The sequence below is a fragment of the Gossypium arboreum genome, chromosome 5 (genome assembly GCF_025698485.1).
Source record: "Gossypium arboreum isolate Shixiya-1 chromosome 5, ASM2569848v2, whole genome shotgun sequence".
Taxonomy (NCBI): Eukaryota; Viridiplantae; Streptophyta; class Magnoliopsida; order Malvales; family Malvaceae; genus Gossypium; species Gossypium arboreum.
Window position 1 is genome coordinate 10511424 of NC_069074.1, and position 25257 is coordinate 10536680.

At 33.9% G+C, this 25257-nt stretch overlaps 3 protein-coding genes across 7 annotated transcripts; all 3 read left to right on the forward strand.

The window, feature by feature from the left end:
• Positions 1-2601: 2601 nt before the first annotated feature.
• LOC108453258 (golgin candidate 5) lies at positions 2602-13002 on the forward strand. Of its 4 annotated transcripts, none has more exons than XM_053029117.1 (20): positions 2602-2920; positions 3300-3503; positions 3999-4942; positions 5539-5610; positions 7010-7084; positions 8160-8274; positions 8722-8783; positions 8889-8936; positions 9651-9935; positions 10020-10079; positions 10182-10265; positions 10390-10455; positions 10532-10630; positions 10709-10927; positions 11308-11413; positions 11486-11706; positions 11874-11933; positions 12047-12160; positions 12475-12549; positions 12663-13002. In XM_053029117.1, the coding sequence occupies exons 2-20, from the start codon at positions 3353-3355 to the stop codon at positions 12699-12701; spliced, it is 2895 nt and encodes a 964-aa protein (XP_052885077.1). In that variant the 5' UTR covers positions 2602-2920; positions 3300-3352; the 3' UTR covers positions 12702-13002. The 4 variants fall into 4 exon arrangements, with proteins under 4 accessions (XP_052885077.1, XP_052885079.1, XP_017606753.1 ...); XM_053029119.1 differs by having other exon boundaries at positions 2614-2920; positions 3260-3503; positions 12642-13002; XM_017751264.2 differs by having other exon boundaries at positions 2620-2920; positions 3260-3503.
• A 1835-nt stretch (positions 13003-14837) lies between these two features.
• Positions 14838-21463, forward strand: LOC108450543 (probable plastidic glucose transporter 3). Its single transcript, XM_053027462.1, is given in 15 exon segments — positions 14838-14960; positions 16163-16310; positions 16731-16790; positions 16793-16838; positions 16920-16987; positions 17065-17197; positions 17610-17709; positions 17806-17918; positions 18175-18268; positions 18941-19094; positions 19187-19330; positions 19406-19479; positions 20235-20323; positions 20872-20986; positions 21205-21463. Coding segments are annotated over 15 exon segments (1644 nt in total). The 3' UTR covers positions 21388-21463.
• Positions 21464-22883: 1420 nt separating this feature from the next.
• Positions 22884-25015, forward strand: LOC108451913 (cytochrome c-type biogenesis CcmH-like mitochondrial protein). 2 transcript variants are annotated; one of them, XM_053028946.1, is made up of 4 exons: positions 22884-23039; positions 23612-23786; positions 24386-24517; positions 24609-25015. In XM_053028946.1, the coding sequence occupies exons 2-4, from the start codon at positions 23643-23645 to the stop codon at positions 24765-24767; spliced, it is 435 nt and encodes a 144-aa protein (XP_052884906.1). In that variant the 5' UTR covers positions 22884-23039; positions 23612-23642; the 3' UTR covers positions 24768-25015. The 2 variants fall into 2 exon arrangements, with proteins under 2 accessions (XP_052884906.1, XP_017605108.1); XM_017749619.2 differs by having other exon boundaries at positions 23628-23786.
• Positions 25016-25257: the final 242 nt, after the last annotated feature.

Below are 25257 nucleotides of genomic sequence, written 5' to 3' on the forward strand. Positions count from 1 at the left end.
GGTACCACATTGACTACTTAAATTAATACAATTCATAATCATTAATACATTACTAATTCATATCTTGAGTTACAGAATTCTAAATTAAGATCCGCTAATTTTTCCTGAAACTAGACTCACAAATCTTCTTACAATAAAATTTTCAGAATTTTTGGTTTAGCCATTAAGTACAGTTTATTCTTTAAATTCACCCTTATTCTGCTGTCTGACAGTTTCGTCCCTTCTTCACTAAAAATTAATTATCTCACAGTACAGAACTCGGATAATATTCCTGTTGATTTCTCCTAAAAATAGACTCATTAGGGATTCTAAACATATAACTTTAAGCCTTTAATTATTTTTATTCAATTTTTGGTGATTTTCCAAAGTCAAAACAGGGAAACCCGAATTTATTCTGACCTTATCTCACAAAATTCATTATATCTCATAATTTACAACTCAATTGCTTATACTGTTTCTTCTATAAGAAACTAGACTCAATAAGTTTTAATTCCATATTTTATTCATCCTCTAATTAAATTTCTATAATTTTTGGTGATTTTTCAAACATAGACTACTGCTGCTGTCCAAAATAGTCTTAGTACAAAATATTGATTTACTTTAATTTCAATTTAATCCTAACTAAATTTACTTACTTTTCTATCTTAATTCATACTTTATTTCTACTCAATTTTTAACCAAACTTAGACATAATTATCTATTTTTCATCATAAAATCATAATTTCGAAATTCTTTCAATTTAGTCCTTAAAGCATAAAACTTATGAATCACTTTACAATTCAATCCTTGTATCATTTTTAACTTAAATTTCTATCAATTTAGCCCTTAATTCATCATTTTATTTAACATGGACAATATCTAGAAATCTAATAACTATTAAAATATCAACTTAATTTCATCAAAACTTTGTTCTAAAACTTCTAAAACATCAAAATTAAGTAAAAAGGACTTGATTGACTTACCATTAAAGCTTAAAGCTTCAAACCTTCAATTTCTCTTTTCTCCCTTTCTTTCTTTCTTTTTCCCCTGCTCTCTGTTTCGTTTCATTCTGTTTCTATTTCCTTTCTTTTGTTTCTTTAATTTATATAATATAATATAATATAATATAATATAATATAATATAATTAAAACATAAAATATCTTTATTATATAATAATATAATAATATATTAAACATAAAAAAATCTTAGATTTTTTTCACGGTACACCGCCTCAATTTATACTTTTGTATAATTTCCTTTTAGTCCTTTTTATTTTCTTTTAATCTATAATTTAACTTTTACCTCTTATTCAATTTAGTCTTTTTTCTTAATTACTCTTAATTAAATTAAATTCACTTAATTAAACTCTAATTAACTACTATTTTACTTCAGAAATATTTTTAATAAATATTTACTTAATTCATTTTTCAGAAATAAAGACCCAAAAATACACTTTTTCGATAACGGTAAAATTCGGGTCATTACAGTAAAAGAGCCTATTTATAGGCTAAATTCATAGATCAAATAATAATAAAATAATCTAAACTAATCAGTGTTTGATTGAAACAAGTAAACAGAGTTTAACTGAAATACTATTTTTCAAATTTGACTGAAAATAGGAGTCATATTTAACAGGAACAATAATACTTATTTATTGATTGAAAACGCTGCAATTCGGACATAAGAGGGGCATTCCTTCTAAAATCCCTAGACAATCATTCCATGTGGATGAAGAATCGGGTTTTCAGCCAAGAAAATGAGTCGACAAGGAAGCTCATCACCATGCGTCTAGGACTTGCCAAACTACTGAAATTGGGTGTCATCAAGTGCATGGCATGGGCAAAGTTCTCAAGTCAAATTGCCTTCAGGTGCATTAGAAAAGATGGACCAATTGCAAGCGACCTCGAATAGTTCCATGAATTCATGTTGTGCACACAGAGTCATGAAGGAACATGTTATCGTTGAAGTGTTATAACGACATAGGCAGGGGAAAATCCTTGGCTTTTTATTTGCCTTTACTTTTTTTTATGCTAGTTTTTATTAACCCTCCTAGGTAATCCCATGCAATGTGATATTTGTATAAAAAAGTTGCATGATTTTCTTTTCCATTATCTTACTCTTTTATCTAAATCCATTTGCTTAAGCATGCATTGCAACACATTTTGGAGCAAAAACACCAACATCCTCACTTTTATTATTCTTTTAAGCATGTTCTCTCGTTTATTCATCCCCTTCATTGGAAGATCAACCCGTATTTCTAAAAAAAAATTTATTTGTAATCTTAATATTTACTGCATCAATCAATATTCAGTAAAAATAAAGAAATGTGTTAAGTTGTAGGTGCAACTAAGCCTTCGTGATTTACTTAATTATATTTAACTTTGTGAAGAAAATGTGCAAAAAATAAAAAGCAAGCCTAGAAGATAGTTTTTGATTTCTCAGAGTATTCATCGAAACGAATCCAACAATTAATCTTTCACAAAATTATTTTTTAATAAAATATATAAATACAAAAGAAATCTTGCTCCCTTTATTAAGGAAAAAACAAATAAATAATGGGTTCACAATGCCTCTTAACAGCTAAATAAGAGGGCTATCTTGTACGATAGGTAATGTAAGTACACAAAATAAATGGAAGAAAAGAAATACTAACAATGGAATTTCATAGATAATTCATTGAAATCTTTCTTGCATTAAAGACATTTAGCAGACGACGACGTATAGTCTTGTATCCATCAGCCATAAAAAACTAAAAAGAAAAAAAAAAAAAAAGAAAAGGAGAAAAGGTTACGGAGCAAAGTAGATGGACCCCGTTGGTTTTCATTTGGGTTCCTCTCGATCCATGGGACCTCTCTTTCAGTCCGTAAACCTTTTGTTTTTTGAAAGCAGAGTTTCAAATTCAATGATTTGATACCTCAAATCCACGCCCATTTTTATCAGGTTCAATTCTCTCTCATGCTTTAAAAAAATCTTAATTCCGTAATTTGAATCTCGTCTTATCTTTGGAATATAATTTATTTCAAATCGATTTAACTGCGTATCCTTCTTAGTTCTGGAGTCTTTTTCACTTTCTTTAATTTGCTTATAATAATTAATCAATTAGTTACGACAGTAAGTTTTCATAATTTCATTCAATTCGCGGCGTATTTTACTTTCTTGGAATGGATCCTAATTTCGTTCCTAATACGCAATTCACGGTTTAGATCTTGTTAGATTGTGATTTGAAAACTTGAGATCATGGCATTTTTCTGATAATTTATTGGCGCTATGTCAATGTAGGGGTTCTGATGTGCTTAAAACGGTGGACTTGATTTTTCAGATCGAGTTGTTTTATGTATATAGAGTTAAAAGGGGGAAAAAGAAGAGAAAAGGATGGCTTGGTTTAGCGGGAAGGTGTCTTTAGGAGGCTTTCCTGATATTGCTGGGGCAGTTAATAAATTCCAGGAGAGCGTGAAGAATATTGAGAAGAATTTCGATAACGCTCTCGGTTTTGAAGAGAAGTCTGAATCAAGCAGCAATGAAGGTGATCTTTTTTTCTATGTTTTACGTTCCTAATATTCTGTGCAATCTTTATATATCTGAACGCTAATTCCTAGCGCAAGCCTCTGTTTGCCGTAAATTTCAGATTAAGATATTAGGTTGATTTTGGTGAATAGTAATGGTGGTTGTAAATTATTTGGTCATTTAACCTTGAAATGTAAAGTTTGTTAGTAAAGCTTTCTGCTTTGATTCCATTTTTGTGAGAATTCAATTAGGAAATTGTCTCTACTTACTCAATGCTAATCTTATTGCTGGAGATAGAAATGTCAAAAAAATATAATTCATGAAAAAGGTTTGCATTGTTGGCTAATATACCTAAATAATCCTGTGAAGGGTTAATCCTTTACGAATTTATTCGAGTTTGGAATAACTAGAAACTAAAGCCTTTTTGCTACCTAATAACTGCTTAGACTTCCTGTTATAATGTGGGTTTTGCACCTGTATCATACTTATGACTTCCTGTCTATATTCATTCCAGCTTCAGGATTGTGGCCTTCAGACAGAAAGGCAATCTTTGATCCAGTTATGTCCTTTATGGGTCAAAAAGGTGAGGAGAATGTTGTTGAGTCATCAGGAAAACTTGAATCTTCACAGGATCCACCCAAAGCTGTGGAAAAGGAAGAGGCTGAAACTGACAGTTCAACTTATCCTCATGAGAAAACGTCTGTTGAAGATGATAAAGCAGCTGTCAAGTTAGAAAAAGAGAACAAACATTCAGAGGCTGTGGAGAGAGCCGATACAGCCATTTCAGACTCTGGTAAAGCTGAATCAGAACCAGAACCAGTTTCTACCGAGCCTTCTCAAACTACCTTGCAGAATGTTGGGTCATCAGATTCCCCTGACACTGAACAACAAAAAGAAAGCTTTGTTATGGTCATTTCTGATGACTCTGACTCCAAGGAAGCTAAATTAGATAAGGCAGAAGTAGACCAAGTTGAGGATGCTGAGCCTGTGCCAGCAAAGTCAAGTGATGCTGTTGACATACTTGAAAGTAAAGATGAACAAAAGACACACACGGAAGAGATTTCAGATAAAAGTTCTCCAGTTAAATCAGACGAATCAAGTGATTGGCAAGATGATGCCGGTGCTTGCCCTGAAGAGTCGGTGCTCTCAAGTTCACATTCTATCAGTGTAGAGGAGACTAACAGTGTTCAGGAATTTCCATTGGCCAATGTGCTTCCTTCATATGAGGCTCAAGGGATGGTTTCTGAATCAGTTTTTGTTGGAAATGATGCAAATAATGAAAAAGTTGAAGTGAGTGAGCAGACCAATGATAGTGAAACTGATGTTAAAGAAGAAATGCACTTGAGTTCTGCAACTATCATGCCCTCCTCAGTTGATTCTATGCATGAATTGGAGAAGGTGAGGATGGAAATGAAAATGATGGAATCTGCATTGCAAGGTGCTGCAAGGCAAGCTCAGGTATTTCAAATTTTCCATAATTTTATGTAGGAAGCATGCACGTGTGAGATTGACTTTGATGCATGCTACTGTTTCTATTGGAAGTTGACTGATGCCATTCTAGGATTGGCTGAAGCTCACGAGTATTTTTCTTTTTACTAGTTCTCCTTCTCTCATTCATATCACTTTTCCTAGTGTGAACAAATAACATTACAAGGTTAGATCCTTTATGATGCTCCATAACACCAGCAGCATTACGTTTTTAGTGCATTTCTTTTGATTTTAAGGTAAGAGGGGGAGTGTTTGGGGGGGTTGCGGATGGTAGTGTATATATCATTCTCTGCAAGGTGAATTTTCTGTGATTGAACTTTAGGCTTCAGGCGTTACCTCCTATATGTAGATGATTTTACCACTAAATTTAGAAGGGAAGCTTATATTCCTCTGATTTATTTGGATATGAACTTTAATGTCTATTCTATGCATTTGATGATGGTATCTTATGCTATATTTGTCCAAGAGAGAGGGCATTAAAGAAATGAAATCTTATTTTATATTATCTGTTTTGGTTAAAGTTTTATGGTTCTGGAATTTCTAACTTCAATTTGTTTCTTTTTCAGGCAAAAGCTGATGAAATTGCAAAGCTGATGAACGAGAATGAGCAACTTAAAGCTGTAATTGAGGATTTGAAGGTATGTACAGGCATTTCTGTTCCCCCTAGATATTTAACAAGGTTTGGTGTTCTGTGATAGCGACACTTAAGAGATTTTTTTTTCTTCTGTCTGTTGTTTCAAGTGCTTACTGCTTTGAGCACACATTAATCTCTTGAATGAGAACAATCAACATTAATCTCTTGAATGAGAACGATCATCTCACTAGAGATTAAATGAACAATGTCAAAGTTATCAATTAGAAGATCTGACTAGAAACATGGGTTATCATATAATTCAGTATTTGGCTGATGCATGATAAAATGATTGATGCTTAGATGGTTTTGCTGATTGTTTTTTATTCTATACATGTGTGTTAGATTAGATCTAGAAATATATTGTGCAAATATTCTTATCATATGCTCCTCTGTTTTATTGTCCGTGGTCAAGTTTCTTTTGTCTGAATGTGGTTTTATTTCCATGTGTATACACTTTAGAATCATCAATTTCTATAAAAGTTTTCGAACTGGATATCTTATAGATGAAAAATGGTTGAATCTCTCATGTAGAGAAAATTTGTGTTCTATATAAATTTGCATGGTGTTTGTATTGGACTTGAGGTGAGCCCTCATGGTCTCTAATACATTTTGTATAATCTTGATTGCTGTAAAATGCTGATATATGTGGACTATAAATGTGGGTCATAGCAGTGGTTGGAATCTTGTTTATGCAAATTGTTCTCAATGATGGGGAACTATTATTCTCTTTGTTTCATATTTATAGCCAAATTTCCTTTGAAAAATTGGTGGCAGGGGGTGTCTGGTTCAGTTCTTGATCAAGTTAATTTAATCATGTAAATACTTATAATCGCATTTCAATGAGAAAAATATGTAATCTGACTCTGTTATGTTATTGCCAGTGCTTCCCTTGATATACCAGTCAAGTTGTTGGAATCTACGTCCTAATTCGTAACTGTTATGATATTGTCATTTAGTTTAATTCTTCTAATTTTTTATTTCTCATCATTTTTTTAATATATATATATAAGTTAAAGCACACACACACACACACTCTCTCTCTCTCTCACACACACACACACACACTCACTCATAATCATCCACCACTTCAAGAAATGAGTAACAACTACTTTATGTTATTGCCAATGCTTCCATGCTTCCATGATATAGCATTCCAATGATTGGAACCTACATCATAAATCATAAGTGTTAGTTCTCCTAATTTTTATTCTTCATTTTTGTTAAAATATAAGTCATTTAATTTCTACCCATATTCCTTTTTGTTTCTTCTACAGTAATCATCTAGCAGTTGAAGAAATAAGTGTTAACTACTAATTAGATATTTAGATGGATACTTCACCGTCTCTCTCCTAATAAAAAAAATAAAAAAGGATTGCAATTTAACTCATGAAAGTTTGGAACAGAGAAAATCCAATGAAGCAGAAATGGAGTCATTGCAAGAAGAATATCATCAAAGGGTTTCAACTCTGGAAAGGAAGGTACGTTCCAGTCTTCAATCACTTCCTTTCTTTTCTTTCATTTCTGTATTAATTTCTTGTTTATATTTCTCCTTGCTATACCATCATTGAGATATTTTAGGACCTTTTGCTGAAGCTTGAATCAGTAAACCTTTTTTGTCAGAAGTTAAGAGTTGTGATTAAACTTCTTGTTCCTTAATGAGTGAACATGATGAACTGATATCAATAGCATATCCTTGGGTATGTAGGAAGACCAACTATCACTTGGGCTTTTGGGCTTGACATGACTCCTTTAGCCCTATTTCATCACATAAAATCCGTGATCCCTGAAACTGAAATCTAGGTCCTCCCTGGCAGAAGCCCCATATCTTATCATTGGGATGTCCTCCTTTGAACTAAATAAAATATTTTTAAATGCTATGCATGCTTTTAAAGTTTGATTATACTGTATTGCCTTGGCACTTGCCAAGCAATCTCTTAAAATTTGCCATCTGCCTATGGACTCGGGCCTTGACAACAGTGATTCTAGAAAAGTTTTATTAAATATTTTGCACTGTTTGTAACCATCTACCTAGCTTATAAATTTATAATCTAGTTTTATGGAATATCTTGACATGCACATTTAAATTGTTTTAATATCTTGACTGTGATGGAAAAGTAGCATCTTTGTTGTCTATTGGATTAACTGGTGTTATTGACTATATATATGAGATTAAGTATTATATGAGGTTATACATGCATTGATATCTAGTTTTCAGGATACTTTTCCTCTCTTTCTCATTCTCATAGTAGCATCAATAATGATGTGATATCTTGCTTGAAGTCCCTTATTATAACTAAAAGGTTACACCCAATAATATTTTGCCTTATTAACTGTGAAGTAATTATCATTATTTAAGTAGTTATTTTGCATGAGATATGATTTATCTAGGGTGGTTCAGAAAAGGAGTTCAATGATTTCTACCCACTCTGGTTGCAATTAGTTGAAAATGTGCCAATGCATTGTTGCTTTCATAGCAGTTGATCATAACTGGAAAGAGATTCTGGGAAAAGGTTGTCCTTTTAGGCAGTTTTCTCTTGGTGTACGTTATTCCAGGTTTATGCCCTTACTAAGGAAAGGGATACTCTTCGAAGAGAGCAGAATAAAAAAAGTGATGCTGCTGCTCTTTTGAAGGAAAAAGATGAAATAATTAAACAAGTAATGGCTGAAGGTGAGTCCTGAAAATTCCTGTTTATGTTTGATGCAACACACTTTAGTTCTTTTCTTGTTCAAAATCATATATTTTTCTTGTCTTAGATTTGTTGGCACTTGTTGGATAGTCCTCACATCATTTTTTTGTATTGGAGTTTCTGCAACAAAAGAGCCCACCTATATTGGAGAATATAGGGACACACTTTGCTGTTAAGAAATAACTTGAATAGGATTATTACGCAATACATTCTAGAGGAAGGTTAGGTGTGCAGGGTATAGGTTCTATATATAGAAGAATTCTTCAACTCCTTGCCTACCTAGCCTTTCCAATTGAGCTAAAATTTAAGTGAGACATATATGATTTAACATGTATGGGATTTTAGTTAAAAGGATTATTCTTGGGTGCATCTTTTAGCGTCGTTGTTCCTTTGCATTCTTAATGCAAGATATTTGTCTATCCTCTCAGGTGAAGAACTTTCAAAGAAGCAGGCTACTCAAGAATCACTGATCAGGAAACTAAGGGCTCAGGTATAGCAATGTGTCAGGTGATTGTTTATCTATATTTCTGGAACTCCTCTTTCTTTTTCTTCATTTCCTTACTTTTATGTTTCTTTGCATATCTTGTCATACTAGATTAGAGAGCTCGAAGAGGAGAAGAAAGGTCTGACTACAAAGCTTCAGGCAAGTGCATGCCTTAGAATTGAAAAGTTCTTTATATTACTTTTTGAGTTCAAGATATAAACTCTGTACTGTGCTCTATTTTTATCCTCCCTTGAGCAAAACAGCATCTTCCAGGTTAGTTGTTTTTTCCATAGTAAGACAAGGTTTGGATTCTGTATTACCATGTAGTTGCTTAATATAATTGTGAAAAGTGAAAACTGCCTGTAGTTATGCTGTATTTACACTTTGTTCATTTGGATACTTGGTTTTAAACTTGAGATTTTTGGTTCAATAGACAGAACATCATAGAACTACAGGATGCTATTATTTTTTTAGACCCATTCTTCTGTGAAGTTAGCCTTGTGGTTGGATTACCATGCTGTTGGTGCTGCCTTACTGGTTTGTTTATACACGTATCAGAACTTAAAAATAGTAAGGGAAAAAATGTAAAAGAAACACTGCTTACTTTTAACTAATGTTCCTTTTTACTTCATTTTGTCTGAGTGATCTAAACATATTAAAAATATTACTCAAATCCAGTAAGACCTGAGAGGAAGTGGAAATCTCCTAATAAGTTCTAGACCTGTGGGGCATTTTATTCTTTACCTTTAGAATGTATTATTTTTTGGCATAATTTTGTCCCTGAATTTCTTCGAATTCGTAAGAGGAATTCTGCCACTTAAATATAAGTTCTTTTGACTTGTTGATAGTTTATGCTCTTTGTCCTGCTTTTAGGTTGAAGAGAACAAGGTAGAGAGCATCAAGAAGGACAAGACAGCTACAGAGAAGTTGCTGCAAGAAACAATTGAAAAACACCAAGTTGAACTTGCAGCTCAGAAAGACTTCTATACAAATGCTCTGAATGCAGCAAGGGAGGCTGAAGCACTAGCAGAGGCACGTGCCAATAATGAAGCAAGAACTGAATTGGAGAGTCGTCTAAGAGAGGCTGAAGAACGTGAATCTATGCTAGTACAGACACTTGAAGAATTAAGGCAAACCTTAAGCAGAAAGGAGCAGCAGGTTTTTGTTGTATTAAATAAGTTTTCAGATTTTATCATGCTAATATATGAAAAGTATGATTATTGTTATTTTCTATTTATGTAGGCAGTCTTTAGAGAAGACATGCTTCGCAGGGACATTGAAGATCTTCAAAAACGTTATCAAGTATTCTGAGTTTATGCTGACTATAATATTAAATCTTTCCTTGATACATTTCCTTTCAGAAATTTGTTTCTGGTAGTTCACAACTTTAATTTTTGTTTCTAGGCAAGCGAGCGTCGGTGTGAGGAGTTGATTACACAAGTACCTGAGTCTACAAGACCACTTTTAAGGCAGATTGAAGCCATGCAGGTTAAATATGTTTTTCTAGTGCATTCTTAAAAAGATTCAAGGATTATGGTCTTTTTTTTTTAGTAAGATAAAAAGAAAAATGGATTTGCTTTTGAATTTTTATTTTGTGCTCTATTTTTAATAGGAAACAACTTCCAGAAGAGCAGAAGCTTGGGCTGCTGTGGAGAGATCTCTAAACTCTCGTCTCCAGGTGTTTAGAATGTGATTGCATTTATGATATCATATAAAGTTGTATATTGTCATAATTATCTATTTGAAATTTACAGGAAGCTGAGTCAAAAGCAGCAGCTGCTGAAGAGAGAGAGCGATCTGTAAATGAACGCTTATCTCAAACCTTATCACGAATTAATGTTCTTGAAGCTCAGGTTCTAGTTCTGTGGCTGATGTATGTTTTATTTGTGGAAACATTTCTGGATATTGGCTTAACCTTTGCTTTGCTTCAGATTTCATGTCTAAGAGCAGAACAAACACAGCTAAGCAGGTCCCTTGAGAAAGAGAGACAGAGAGCTGCTGAGCAGAGACAGGAATACCTAGCAGCAAAGGAGGAAGCTGATACACGAGAAGTTCGGGCAAACCAGCTTCAGGAAGAAATTAGGGAACTAAGAAGGAAACATAAGCAAGAGTTACAAGATGCTCTTGTGCATCAAGAACTTCTACAACAGGTTTTGCTTTAGATTCATTAGCGTAATATTACTGTTCATTCTCTTTGGTTGTGAGTTGACCAAGTGGGTCATTTCCCATTCTCATGTCTGTAGCTTCAAAGAAAACTCACTTCAGTTGAATTGTTTTCTTGAATTCTATTTCCTTTTAACTTTGATAAAAAGGAGACCATCTTTTATTCTACAAAAAAGGTTGCAGATTACAGAAGTTACATATGGTTTAGCATTATGAAACATTTTTCAAATTAAGTTATCTGCTGATGTTACATGAGGCATTCCTTGAAAGTTTATTATGCCTATATGGACATAGGAACCATTTGAACTGTTAGTACCTGGATTTGATATTTGGGTTCAGTAATAAGGAAGCCTTTAATTATTTACAGGAAGTAGAAAGGGAGAAAGCTGCTCGGGCAGACTTGGAAAGGACAGTGCGTGTACAATCTACAGAGCTAGCTCCAATAGCAAGGCATAATTCCACTTTGGAGAATGGTATGATGCTTTCTGTTATGACTTAGTTGATCTTTTATGATCTTCTTTAGTAATTGTGTGACCGTGTCACAGGAAGCTTGTCCCGGAAACTCTCTACTACTAGCAGCATAGAAAGCATGGAGGAAAGCTATTATCTGCAAGCATCTTTGGACTCATCTGATGGTTTCTTTGAAAAAAGAAATATTGGAGAGACAGCATTAAGTCCACTCTACATGAAGAGCATGACACCTAGTGCTTTTGAATCTGCCCTTCGTCAAAAGGAGGGTGAACTTGCATCCTATATGTCACGTTTGGTATGAATTATTCTTTGAGCTCCCATATTCAAATATATCTGTAACTGATTGTTAAAACTGTGTGCTCAATACCAGATATTTCCTGATTTTAGGTGTGGATTGTATGTTGCTTACTGTTTAAATAGCTTATATTTACTGGCTTTGCTTCTTTTTCTTTTTTCCTTCAGACTTCCTTGGAGTCTATCCGTGACTCTTTATCCGAAGAGTTGGTGAAAATGACTGCACAGGTGGGTTTCTTAATCTGCTGTCTTGTTAAATGTGAGAGAGGTTTTACTCATTGATATAATAATCTATGTTTTCATCAAATCGCCGACTTTAACGTTATCTACATTTGCTGCAGTGTGAAAAGTTGAAGGCAGAGGCTGCCACTTTGCCTGGAATCCGGACAGAGCTAGAAGCTTTGAGGCAGAGACACTCCGCTGCACTGGAGCTAATGGGTGAACGCGATGAGGAGGTACATTCCTTTTCTAATTTGGGTTCTTTCTCATTGCTGGCAAACAAAATTTCATATTCAAGGATGTGTGATGAAGCTTATAGATGTTATTTTCACGTACGGCATCAATAGAATATTAAAGCTGAGAGACAAAATGTGCTTTGCTGAACCAAATATTATGATGAAAATGAATGTTCAGAGAGGCAATAACATTTTGAATATCCGGTTTCATTGAATTGTTGCATTTCTGACCCTATTCTGGTTATGAGAACATTATATGATACTGTTGTTATCCATGATGTGCGGATACTTAAGTGGTTGCACCATCTTTCCAGTTAGAGGAACTCCGAGCTGATATTGTAGACCTGAAGGAGATGTACAGAGAGCAAGTTAACTTGCTTGTGAATAAGGTACCTTTTTTATTCCTTTTTACTTTCTTTATTATAAGTAAGCATTACCATTTACTTATTTATTTTGCTGATTCTACATGCTATGCTAAAAGCTACCTGGCTGTGGTTGACAGATCCAAAGAATGAATTCTTCAGCGGTTAACACCTCGTAAGCATTTTTCTTATTATTTTTGGTGGTATTCCAAGACGCAATGTGCATGGTACAGCTGAAGTAGATATGGTTAATGCAATGGTCATTCAAAAAATTATTGTTTTTATATTATCATTCATTCAAGACTATGTGCTTTATCCAAACGGTTGGCTCCTGAGAGATTGAGGGAGCAAGTGCCTTTGTCAAACACTACAACGTATTGTAGTTTGTTGTAAAGAACATGACAAATCTGTTTTACCTAATTGTTCTTTATATCTTTTTTCATAATAAAGGGGATATTTTTTATGCATTATATATAATAACTTGATTGTGCTGCATCAAGCGGGATAGGTTGAATATGATTTAGCTCATGCTGGTCCAGGCCATCTATCACAGAAATCCTGCTTCATATTTCTGTCTATAGATTAGGCCCGATGGTTTCGGAAACAACACTAAAATCAACGGGTGTAATACATACGAAAATAGTGTATTAAACATGATATGTTACAGCACAGTTAATACAAATATATTATAGGTTTCATATTTATGTTTAGGATTTTGACATTACTTCTCTGAACTTCATATTTTTATGATTGATAAAAGAAAATAATGGCATTTGATCTGTTAGAGATAATGTAGGAAAACACTCTTCACCTTCACCTTTTTTTTTTAAAAAGAAAAAAAGAAAAAAAAATCGCTACCAAATTATTTTAAATGTGTATTAAAAACTAAATCCAATTCACAGGTAAAATCGTTCGACTAAAACTAGGTTTTTCTATGCATTTATCCTGCTTCGCAATATTTAAGATGATGAGCTAACGAGGCGAGAATAAATTTGAATGAAAGTTCAAGAATATGATACCTTGTTTCATATTTACAATGGCATTATTAAAAAGATTTAAAGTCCATTAAGTACCTTTCCTATGGTACCAAATAGATCTAGTTTTGAATAGGATTAAAAAAGTTATAGCACATTTAAATATGATTAAGACTGAAGTGTTCAATATATGAAAATTTACAAGCTGTCTCTTTCCCTAGCAAAGTACTGTTAATGTTTCCACATCATAAGCTGAACGATGCGCGGGGTAGCTTTCTCAAAATGTTAGTCTTTTTTTTTTTTTTTTCTGATATACACTCCGATTATCAAAGCAAACTCCAAGCCCTAACCATAGAAAACAGGGGAAAGAAAAAGGAAAAACAGGACGGGAGCTTACTGCTTATCTTAAGAAGCGATTAGGTCCCCTTCATGTGTGTATCCACCTACAGTAGACAAAATTGCTGGTTAGATGTACTCGCTTTTATGATACTAATTATTCTCATATACGTGTGTATATATATATGTATGTGTGTTTGTGGGTTCAACCGATGCATTTCCCCTATAATAACAACTGGTATCAAGCCATTATCTTGCTCCCATCTTGATAAAACATGGTTTTCCTCGACAATTTTCGCTATCTTGTTATTCTTTATTCTCTGATATGTCTAGCCCTTAAAATCAGATCAATCATTGTTCATCAACGGTGTGAATAACAGTTATTTCCCCCCAATTTATCCCCTTCATTTTTTGCAACTGTTATACCGCTACACATGTCACTAAGACAGATGGCTCAAGGTAATTAAGACCTTCCTAAACATAACAACTTTTAATTTGATGGTACTAGAATTTTAGAATGGTAAACCTTAAGTAATTTTTTTATTTCAAATCTGTCAGTTTATTCTCGCAAATAAGAATTCACAAAAGAATTTCTCTAAGGCACCGAAATAAAGCGAAAGTAAATTCAAAGCGAATGAGTAACTAAAGAAGTCACGAGAAAATAATACACACCCAAATCTAACGGTACAGTTTAAATTATCTCGACAGTATTATTAAACCTATCTAAAAGATGATAGTCCTAAAAGATTTAAAATTTATACAATATTATCCCTTATAATTTACAATATTCATTATGGTAATTCTAGTTTTATTGGAGTCTTCCATCGAACCACCGAGCCACCAAGCTTTCAAGTAGATGGATTTTTCTATGTGTTTTACAAATCGTGGCAATTCAAGTGAACCAAATGAGTTTCATTTAACCAGTTGACCTCCATTGGACGATTTGTATGTATTTGTCATCGGCTTTGATTTGTGACCGGTGATACTAACTGAAGGCATAACAGAATGAGCCCCATGATGCATGTCTTTCACGTATTGCATGATAACAACATTCTTCATAACAACCTGCCATATTATGCTAACAGACAAGAGGAATTCGCTAATAAATGTCCTCTCAACGATGAAGAAGTAATTAACCTTTTTATCCCTTAAAGTTACTTTGAACAATTATCCTCTCTTCCAATAACTACACTATTTCTTGATTCCTCCCTAACTCTCCATCCTTATTGCACAATTCATCAATAGTATTCTATTACATCATATTTCCATATTTTAAATTATTTCTTAATTTTTTCCGTAGAGTAAGCATATCATTATAATGTTCAAAATTACCGATACATAACTACATGCTGAATTAATTTAGACGCACCAACTATTTTGATTTTCTATTATAAAAGAAAAAAAAAATTCAAATTTCCTGGTTCAGTTCTAAAATTAAATTGTAAAAAGAAATAAATGAAAAAGTAGTTTTCCACGTGTCAAACATGTAAAGCGGTTAAAAAGGAGAACATCTGGCACCAAAAGCAAACAGATCTTCACTCCCTCCTCACTTCACTCTCTCCTTATGCACTGGTGTTGGTCTCTCTCTTCAAACTTAAACCCCCAAAAATCCAGTCGCCTTCCATCCCGGCACATTTTAGTTAATGTCTGTTTTCCATTTTTGGTGTCTCTCCTTTACCTCATTTTTAACTTCTCAATCATTTTCTTTTTAAATTCAAGCAATCATAAAAGGAAAAAAAAAAAAAGCCATTGCCGTAGCATTTCAAAATTCAAAGCTAATAGCGAATGTTCTCATTTCTGTTTCACAGGTGTTAATATTTCTTCTTTAATCGACGTATCATTTATATATATGCACCGACGTTTCTCTATCTTTAAATTCTGTAGTTATTAGAACATTCAAATGTTTCCTTTCTACGTTTCTTCTTGAATTCCCTTTTAATGTTAGAAATGGTGAGTTCTTTAAATTTCGATCTTGTAGCGAACGCTTCCATTTTTGAGCTAAATCCTCCTCTCCTTTTTTTCTCTATCATTTATCATCTTGTTTTCTTTTTCTGTCCTTTCTCTATTGCTTGATCCTGCAAGAATGACAACGTTTCCATTAGCTTCGTTTCGGTTGTTTCAGGCCAAATATTAAGTTTCTGATAAAATCTGTTTTTTTTTTTTTAAGAAAAGACAACTGTACCTAGATCTGGATTTAAGCAATATTTTTAGTTTCTGATTCTATGCAATTTTATTTTCCTTTTCTTTTACCTCTCAATTGTCATTGCACATGATTTACTTATAAGCTGGGATGGATTAATTTACAATTGCTCTTTCAATTTGGTTTGCAGTTAACATCTGAGAGTTTTGCGTTCCGTTCTGGGGAGAGTGTTTATAATAGCGTCGAAATGCGGGGACGACATGTCGATTCTTATTCCATGTACAAGCGTGGTACCAGAGACCACGTAATCAATACCTATAACTATGACAAAGAACAAGGTTCAGGGGGTTCATCTTTTTTCTATTTTTACCTTAATTGGTATTAAGAAATGTTGTTTTGTATTAAATTTGTTTATATCATGAATTTATTAAGCAAAGGTTTTTACTATTAATTTAATTCTTGGGCTGCAAGTTGTAAGCTATTAAGTTAATAAAAAAAGGTTAGTAAACTAATCAGGAAGCAATTTATATTACCTTTTTAAAAATCATTGCAAGTTGCATGAAGTTCAAAGCTTTGGTTTTGCTTCTTTATGTTGGGTTTTTAGTACCTCAGCTATCTTCATGCATTTTGATCTATTTGGATTGACTTGAATTCCCTTTTTCTTTGTTTGCTTAATTTATATGATTTTGTATTTTCTGAATTAAAGTTGTCTTTATTAGGTACTGATAGTTTTCTGGTTCTTTATGTCAGTTTTTAAGTACGATTGCTGAGTGGAGTGGGGAAAGATATTGGAAACCCGTCTTGGAAACGATCATTCCCATACTCCTGGCAGCCTTATCTTCCTTCTTATTTGGTTATCATCTTGGGTATGTTCACAATTCTTTTTTTGGTATATCTAGAAATTCTGTAGACAATGAATTCTTAAATGCTCGCTATTTTTAATGCAGAGTAGTTAATGAAACACTAGAGAGTATGTCACATGACCTTGGTTTTCATGGGGATACCATGGCTGAAGGTACTGGAGCAATGAATTTGTAGCTCTCGTCGTATTTGAGAAACCACTCTTATATGTTGTCTTTTGTTGAAATCAAGGTCTGGTTGTAAGTACATGTTTAGGGGGTGCCTTTGTTGGATCGCTGTTCAGTGGTTTGATCGCAGATGGGGTTGGGCGTCGTAGGGCATTCCAGCTGTGTGCTTTACCTTTGATAATTGGATCTTCAATGAGGTAATTGCAACATTAATTTCTAGCATTTTTGTTTCGAATTTATCTCAAATATGCCGTTCATTATGCTTTTATTTTTTAAAATCTTCCATTATGTTTAAATGCTTTTATATTTTATGATGTCTTGGAGGGTTTGTTCTGAATTTTTTTTTTTTTTTTTTAGTTAAACGAATATTCACCAGGCCAAATTTCAGTTTAACTGATGCATTCATCTTGTTAATTTCCAGAATCATTTTGTTGAAAGATATTGCGTCACTCCTGCATTTTTCCTTTGGTTCTCATAAAGCAAATAAAATTATAGAGAATAAGTTAGGGGGTTGTTTTTGGCTTCATGCTTGCAATCTTTTAAATTGCTAATTGTGTCTTCACTTTACATACTTAAATTATATACATTAAAAAATACATATTCTTGCAGTGCAACGGCAAAAAACCTTTGGGGCATGCTTCTAGGGTGGTTATTTGTTGGGACTGGAATGGGTATTGGCCCGCCTGTCACAGCTCTTTACGTGGCAGAGGTATCTAAAAGATGACTAAGGTTCTATTTTTCTGTTATACTGCAAGCTTTTTCTCTTCTTTTCCTTTTTACACATATTAATGTGTTCCATGCTCAGGTTTCTCCTGCTTATGTAAGAGGTACATATGGAAGCTGTAGTCAACTTGCAACATGCTTAGGATTGATGGGTGCTCTATTTATCGGGTTCCCTGCTAAGCAAATTGAGGGTTGGTAAGAAATGATGAATGAATTAATAGTAGCTATGATTATGGTAATCAACAAAAAGAATGTTCTATTATGTTGTTTATAGTTATTTGAAGCAAAGCAATATTTAGGATGGCACCACCACTTGCCACCACAAGATGATGTGCTTGGTTCCACATTCTCTTTTTCAAAAATAAAAGGTCATTGGAACAACATTTAAGAACTTGGATTGCACTTTGCTGACTCGTAGACTAATAACGTATTTCATAACTTGATGATGTGTGTGGCGCATGTGTTTCTGGGCGTCTGTTGCTCCTGCTGCTCTACTTACTCTTTTTCTGGAGTTTTCTGTAGAAAGTCCCCATTGGCTTTTCAAGGTAATTTTCTCTACCTTCATGTTCGCTGACAACAATTTTAGGTTCTTCCATTACATGTTCAGCGTCGTTAACTTTCATCTTGTCATAAAAAAAAGCGAGTTCATATTGTGTTCACATTTTATATTGTTATGTTCTCTGGAACTGCAAAAAGTTAGCTTTACATATATCAATATATCATGCATTAGCACTATCACTTAAATAATAAGCCAGGTTTCAATTGTAATTAGATTTAACAATCTGAAGATAAGGCCATCGTACGGTTAAGCTTCTTTGTGAAAATTTATTCAACTGAACAAAAATTCGAGAATGCAGGAGTTTACATGTGAAGTAGATAATTAAGATCTAAGAAGTGTCTATAATGCAGGTGCTCTATGTGTTGAGATAGGACAACAGACTTTTTTTTTTTTTAAATATAGTCTGTGAGGCTGAAATTTTAATGTGATGGACAAGGGGAGAGTAAAACATACTAACAGAAAAGCTAGGTTCATTTCTGAGCTATGGAAGCTACTATATCCTGACATCACCTCTTCTTACCATGGGTGAATTTCACCCTATATCTATTAAGCTAGAAAAAAAAAGGAAGGATATGAGCAGTTATATCCTTTCTCTTTGTTTCATCTTTAATTAACTATTTCTTCAGTAGACTCATATAAGCTTATAAACTTGCTTCAGAGAGGAAGAGGTGCTGATGCTGAAGCTGAGTTTGAGAAACTTTTGGGAGGACCATATGTCAAGAGTGCAATGGCTAAATTGTCAAAGTCACAAAGAGGGGATGAGGCTGATACAGTCAAGCTCTCGGAGCTATTTTATGGCCGTCATCGCAAAGGTGAACATGCTAATAATTCTCAGTTTGATTTTTAAGTCAGAGTATCTGTACATTTCTTTCTAAATGGTTACTTACGACCTTCTCCATTGCAGTTGTTTTCATGGGATCTTCCCTTTTTGCTTTACAACAGCTCTCTGGTATAAATGCTGTTTTCTATTTCTCATCGACTGTCTTTAAAAGTGCTGGTGTACCCTCAGAGTCTGCAAACATATGTGTGGGAATTGCCAATTTGTTAGGTATAATACTTCACCAAGTATCTAACTTGTGCATCTTGGAATGCTTCTTTAATTGTGCTGTTTATACGTCTTCAGGATCACTTTTTGCATTGGTTTCAATGGATAAACTGGGAAGGAAGGCTCTCCTCATTGCAAGTTTTTCAGGCATGGTAAATAAGAAAAGATTTGGCTTGTCGTTTAATATTTGGTGCATGCTAGCAGCATATATATCAAATCCTAATATTATTATATTTTCTAGCTGTTTGTGGCATTTATAATTTGGCATCTAAATGATGAATTCTGTTAGAGAAATCATAAGCAATATTGGACTTTATTGGACCTACAAAATTTGTATCCTTTTTTGGCAAATTTAGATGATTATGGTACATATTTTCAAAATCTTATGATGTTATGGTACATACTTTTTGATTCTGAGTATCTTTATCGAGATCAGAAGAAAATTGCACAAAGGCTTTTAATTCGGCGAATTGGGCCAATTCCAATTTTGATTTATCAACTACTTGTTTCATAGCTATTTGAGCCGAGGGTCCTACTCTAAAGATGGAAATCCCTACATTAATAGCAGGTCTTATTCCAGCATGGAAAAGATCGGCGGATAAGAATATTTGTCCATTTGTAATGGAAATCACATTAGTAGGAATATATGCCGAAATGTTTCTCGATTGGGTCTCAACTATTGGTAAAGCAGTCATACTTCCTTCACCTAACTGAAAATTTGATTTAGCGGCTCTTTCTGAAAGACACGAATGCAAATAAAAAACATGTCCTGGATAAGCTTCGCAACCCGGTGGTCTTTGTAATAGAATAGACATTTGGCGATAAGCCTGTGCTTGCTTGGAAAGATCATCATATTCTGTTTTAATACAATTTATTTGATTTTTTGCTTTATGCTTTTTTGTTTCAGGCAGTGGCTATGACTATTCAGGCAACTTCCGCTAGTTCCTTAGTCTCAGGCAGCAGTGTAATTTATCTCTCTGTTGGAGGCATGCTGTTGTAAGTTGTTAATCCTTTGAACATCAAAATGTTTCTATAGTGGGATAAGCTTATTAAACTCTTGAGGCTTTGTGTCGCTCTATTTGCCTCTGCCATTCTATGAGTCTCTTCCTTTTTGCGTATGGCATCGCCACTCCCTTTGGCAGCATCCACTAATTCGGAACTTAATTTGAAAGCCATATTTCGACCCGGACGTTTTTGGGATGCCCCTAATAACCAACGAATGGCAAGTGCTTTTCCTTGTGTGGATCCTATTTCAATGGGAACTTGATGAGTCGATCCGATTTTGGATATTTTAAAATTCCCTTTTCATTCATTATGGTATGATGGGTACCACCTGAGAAAATCTATCTTAGCGAATGAGAGGGATATGTCTATCTAAGCTAGTTAACTTAAATCTTTCTCATTCAGTAGGTAGCCACAGTTCGTCTAAGGTGACATTATTACAGACTTTTATGAAGGCTATTTAAAGGAAACATTTAACTTTAGCAACATCATTTTAGGGTGTGGCAGTTTCTTTACACAAACTTGATGGTGTGAGGATGCAGGTTTGTCTTGACCTTTGCTATGGGTGCTGGACCGGTGCCTGGTCTCCTCCTATCAGAAATGTTTCCTAGTCGGGCTAGGCCTAAGGCGATGTCAGTTTGCATGGCTGTCCACTGGGTAACCAGTTTTTAACTTTTCTCCCCCTTTAACATCCTGTGGCTGGACAGGATCTTATAATTTTTATTCTTTGCTTTTGACTCTTAAATGTGCAAATAATCGCACAACCATTTCAAATGCGTTTCTTACTAAGATGAATGGTGAACAGCCACTTGACTCTTTGATCTCTCTTTCATTTGTTTCTCTTGTTTTCCTTAACTTAGTGGTCTTTGTAACAGATGATAAATTCCTTAGTGGGTCTGTTGTTTTTGCGATTACTGGAGCTGCTTGGACCGTTAGTCCTGAATACAATTTTCGCCACCTTCTGTTTGCTGGCTGTAATATTTGTAAAGAAAAATGTGTTGGAAACTAAAGGAAAATCACTTCAAGATATTGAAATTGCACTTCTTCCACCAGTATAGAGGTTTCAGTTTCTTGTAGAAAATTTGATATTCCATATAGTATTAATAATGAGTTAGCATAAATTATTTTATTTTATTATATTTGTTCTATAATATAAATTGAATATTTATTAGTACAAAACAATAATAAGTTATCATGATAATAATAATAAAGACATAAGAAAATAATGATACTTTGCAGGAATCGATTATATTTCGTCACTTATGAATTTACAAGAGTTTTGAGTACTTTTATGTTTTGATAATTCATTAATTAATTGCCTAGGTTGGCAATTGCGTGGCTTTTTAATATTTAAAATATATGAGGTTGAAAATTAATTAACGAAATAGTTAAACATAGAAAAATATCATAAATAGTCCTTATCTTTAATCAAACTTTCATGATAATTAATTTTAGTTACTTTCAATTACTTTTTCCAGTTTTAATAAAATATCAATAAATTTCAACTCAATACTTTGGTGAGAACTACAAGTAAATATATCATTGATTTTATTAATTTCTTCTTTTCAAAATTTATCTTGAAAATTTGTTAAAATTATGAGGATCATTTGTGAAATTATTCCTTTCTTTTAGTTGACGTAAGAACACCTGGACTAAAATGAAATAATATCACAAATGGTCCCTCATAATTTTATCAAAATTTCAAGATAAATTTTTTAAAAAAAGAGACAATTTTAATAGAATAAATGCCACATTTAGTTCCAACCAAATTCTTGGCTTAAAACCTATTAATATTGTATTGAAACTGAAAAAAAAAATTTGAAAGTAACTGTCATGAAAATTTGATAAAACATGGGGACAATTCATAATATTTATAGAAGAGAGCACCCGGAGGTGCCGACTTCAAAGTTGGGTACTGCCCTTTTTTTTTAAATTTTGTTTATAACTGAAAATAATTAAAATCAGTTAAATGAAAATTTGGTAAAATATAGGGACTATTTATGATATTTTTCCATTTTAATTTGAGCCTAAAATTTATATATACATTGAAGATGGCACCGACTTTGAAAGTTGGCTACCTCAAGTGCCGATTTTAGCTATTTCGTTAATAAATTTTCAACCCAATCTATTTTGCTAGTCTATTGATAGAGGCCACAATTGACCTAATATAAGAGATCACAAAAAGCCAACAAAAGAGATCAAAGAAAAAGGACTAAAACGACCATATTTTCAACTCTCTTACACAACAAATACTAACAACAGTCCTAAGTTTTTAGTCATCCACAGAGGCAAAGCAATCGTTTGAGACTATTTAGTGACGTAGGAGACCAAAGATAATCCAATCACGAAAGCCTTGAGGCGGGCTCAGACACCTTAGACCTACTTTGCAAACTTGGAGCACTAGAGGGTCGCGGAAATCACCCGGTATAAAGGTCAAACACCCTCTTCGAAAGAGTCCATGACAACACCTTAACAAATAATTATAATATAATTAATATTTTAATATTAATTAAAGAATTAGTTGATTTAAACACATAAAATATTCAAAATAAACATCACAGTTTATAATATGCTGACGGCAGCAGCTTCCGTATCAACTAGCTTTATAGCTTAAACCCCTCCTTCGAAACAGAACCCCTTTGGTAAGCTAAGCCTTTTATCGTAATTCCCCAGCTCCAATCACTCACTCACTAACTGTATAGCTGACAAGGTATTCTCTCTTGTCTTCATTTGTTCTTTTTCTTACTATGTCACATGCTTTCCTTGTCTCGCTTGCGACAACCAGAAAATTGGAAAACAAAACTGAAAAAAAGTTTGAGGATTTTAGTTGATGAAAATGTCCAAGTAAATGAAACCCAAGTGCTGGGTTCTCACTAAGAAACTGAAAATGCTTTTTTTTTTTTTGCACTTTTAGAAGCAGAAAGTTATTAGCTTTTGTTGAAAAAAAAGGGTCTGGTTATTGATGTTAAGTCCACTATTTTTTTAGTAAATTTACACATACACATGTACTTGGGTTTTCAACTTGGGGCTTAAATTAAATCATTTGATTATCAGAAATGGCTTACGAAAAATGGTGTCGTTCTACAATGTTTCCTTCTTCCTCCAACTTTTCGTCAAGGAAGTGTTCGATAAAATGCTTCACTGATGAAAAGGAAAGGCCTTTCAAATTCTTTCATCTTTTCGTCGAGCGAAGTGTTCGATAAAATGCTTCACTGTTGAAAAAGAAAGCCGTTCAAATTCTAACGTTTGTGATGTTTTTTATCTTGTGGGTGATTTTGATAGTTTGTTTGAGATGCAGTGATTTATAATAAGAATGGAAATCAAAGATGATAAAGTGAAGAAGGCGCAAGTCGTGGAAACCAGGGCAAGAAATATCAGCCACAACGTGCGATGTACAGAATGTGGGAGTCAGTCTATTGAAGATTCACAAGCAGATATCGCAATTCTCCTCAGAAAGGTACACTCTTCTGTTCTTTTCCTAATGGTTATGTAAAAAGCCAAGTTATTTCCTTCTGCATTTGCATCCAGAAGAAATCGATGCTTGTTAATAAATTTTTTCAGTGCTATTATCTCATTAAATAAAATAAAAATAGTTTCTTGGTAGACTTTATCACTTAAATGTTCTCAAATTCCTAACTTCTAATATTATTGCACACTTTGGACTTTTCTGAGGGTGGTGGAACTCGTTGATCAAGTTTTTGTCATCATGGTGAAATGGTTACTTCATTGAACTAGTAGTTTGTCGGTTAATGGCTTGCTTTTACGCCTTTGTTGTCTTATCATATTTTGTTTTCTTCTAATCTGTAGATCTGCAATTGGATCGTTTCTTGTTCTGTGTGTTGTTTAGCTTGTTCATGTTCTAATATTTCTAAAACTCCGAACTCTCTGCATTCCATGGAACTCTAGTATTGTTTCATCTACCCGCTGTTTAGTAATTAAAACTATGAACTGTCTTTTGGGTTGCAAAATGAAACATGTGCTAGCTTTCATTTTTGTTTGTCTATACTTTTGTGCTTATCTTATAGCAACTTCCAACTTTTTATTTTGTTATTGCAGTTAATTCGTGATGAGATTCGAGCTGGAAAGAGTGACAAAGAGATTTATAAAAAGCTTGAAGAGGACTACGGTGAGACGGTACTTTATGCCCCAAAGTTTGATCTGCAGACTGCAGCCTTGTGGCTATCACCGGTTAGTCTAAAATCTTAAGACCTCTCTGGTGGTATTGTAATCTGTACCCACGTTTCATATTTAAACTAAAATAGAAGGATGTTGGGGACAGCTGCTTGTTGCAGGTGCTGCTGGTGGTATGTGGGCTTACAATAAACACAGACAAAAGACTAACGTGCACATCATGGCTTTGAACCTTGTTAGAGGTGTTCCACTGACCCCAAAGGAGAAGGAAACTATGCTAGACTTGCTCACACCTCCTCCTCCATAAGGTGTTACACCTTCCTCCTTGTGGAGTCGGTGGCGAGGTTGGTGATGGGTTTTTTTCCTATCTTTTCCTTGATGGACCTTGAAGTTTCTTTCATTGATGAATAATCTCATATATTGACGAGAGTCTCATATATAGTTGATTATTGGAATTATATTATGTTTGCATCTGTTCCGATTATCTCACCCTGACGTCTCTCATATGAAGTTGTTTTGGTAAAAATAAAAAATAAAAAGGCCTGACTTGTATAACTTTTTATGTTAATTTTACGATGCATGTATACGATACCCTACCTCGTTCTTGCTCTGGTTTTGCTTCTGTTTCTTGGATCTTCTAACAACTCCGTTTCTTGGATCTTCGAATTTGAAACTTCTTTGGGTTGGTTTATCGAACGCTTTTATTTGGTTCTTAGATTTCACAGGCCATTGCGGCTCCAATAATTACATTTGTTTGGTGACAGACCTTTGTTCAGTCAGTTCCAGCACCACAAAAT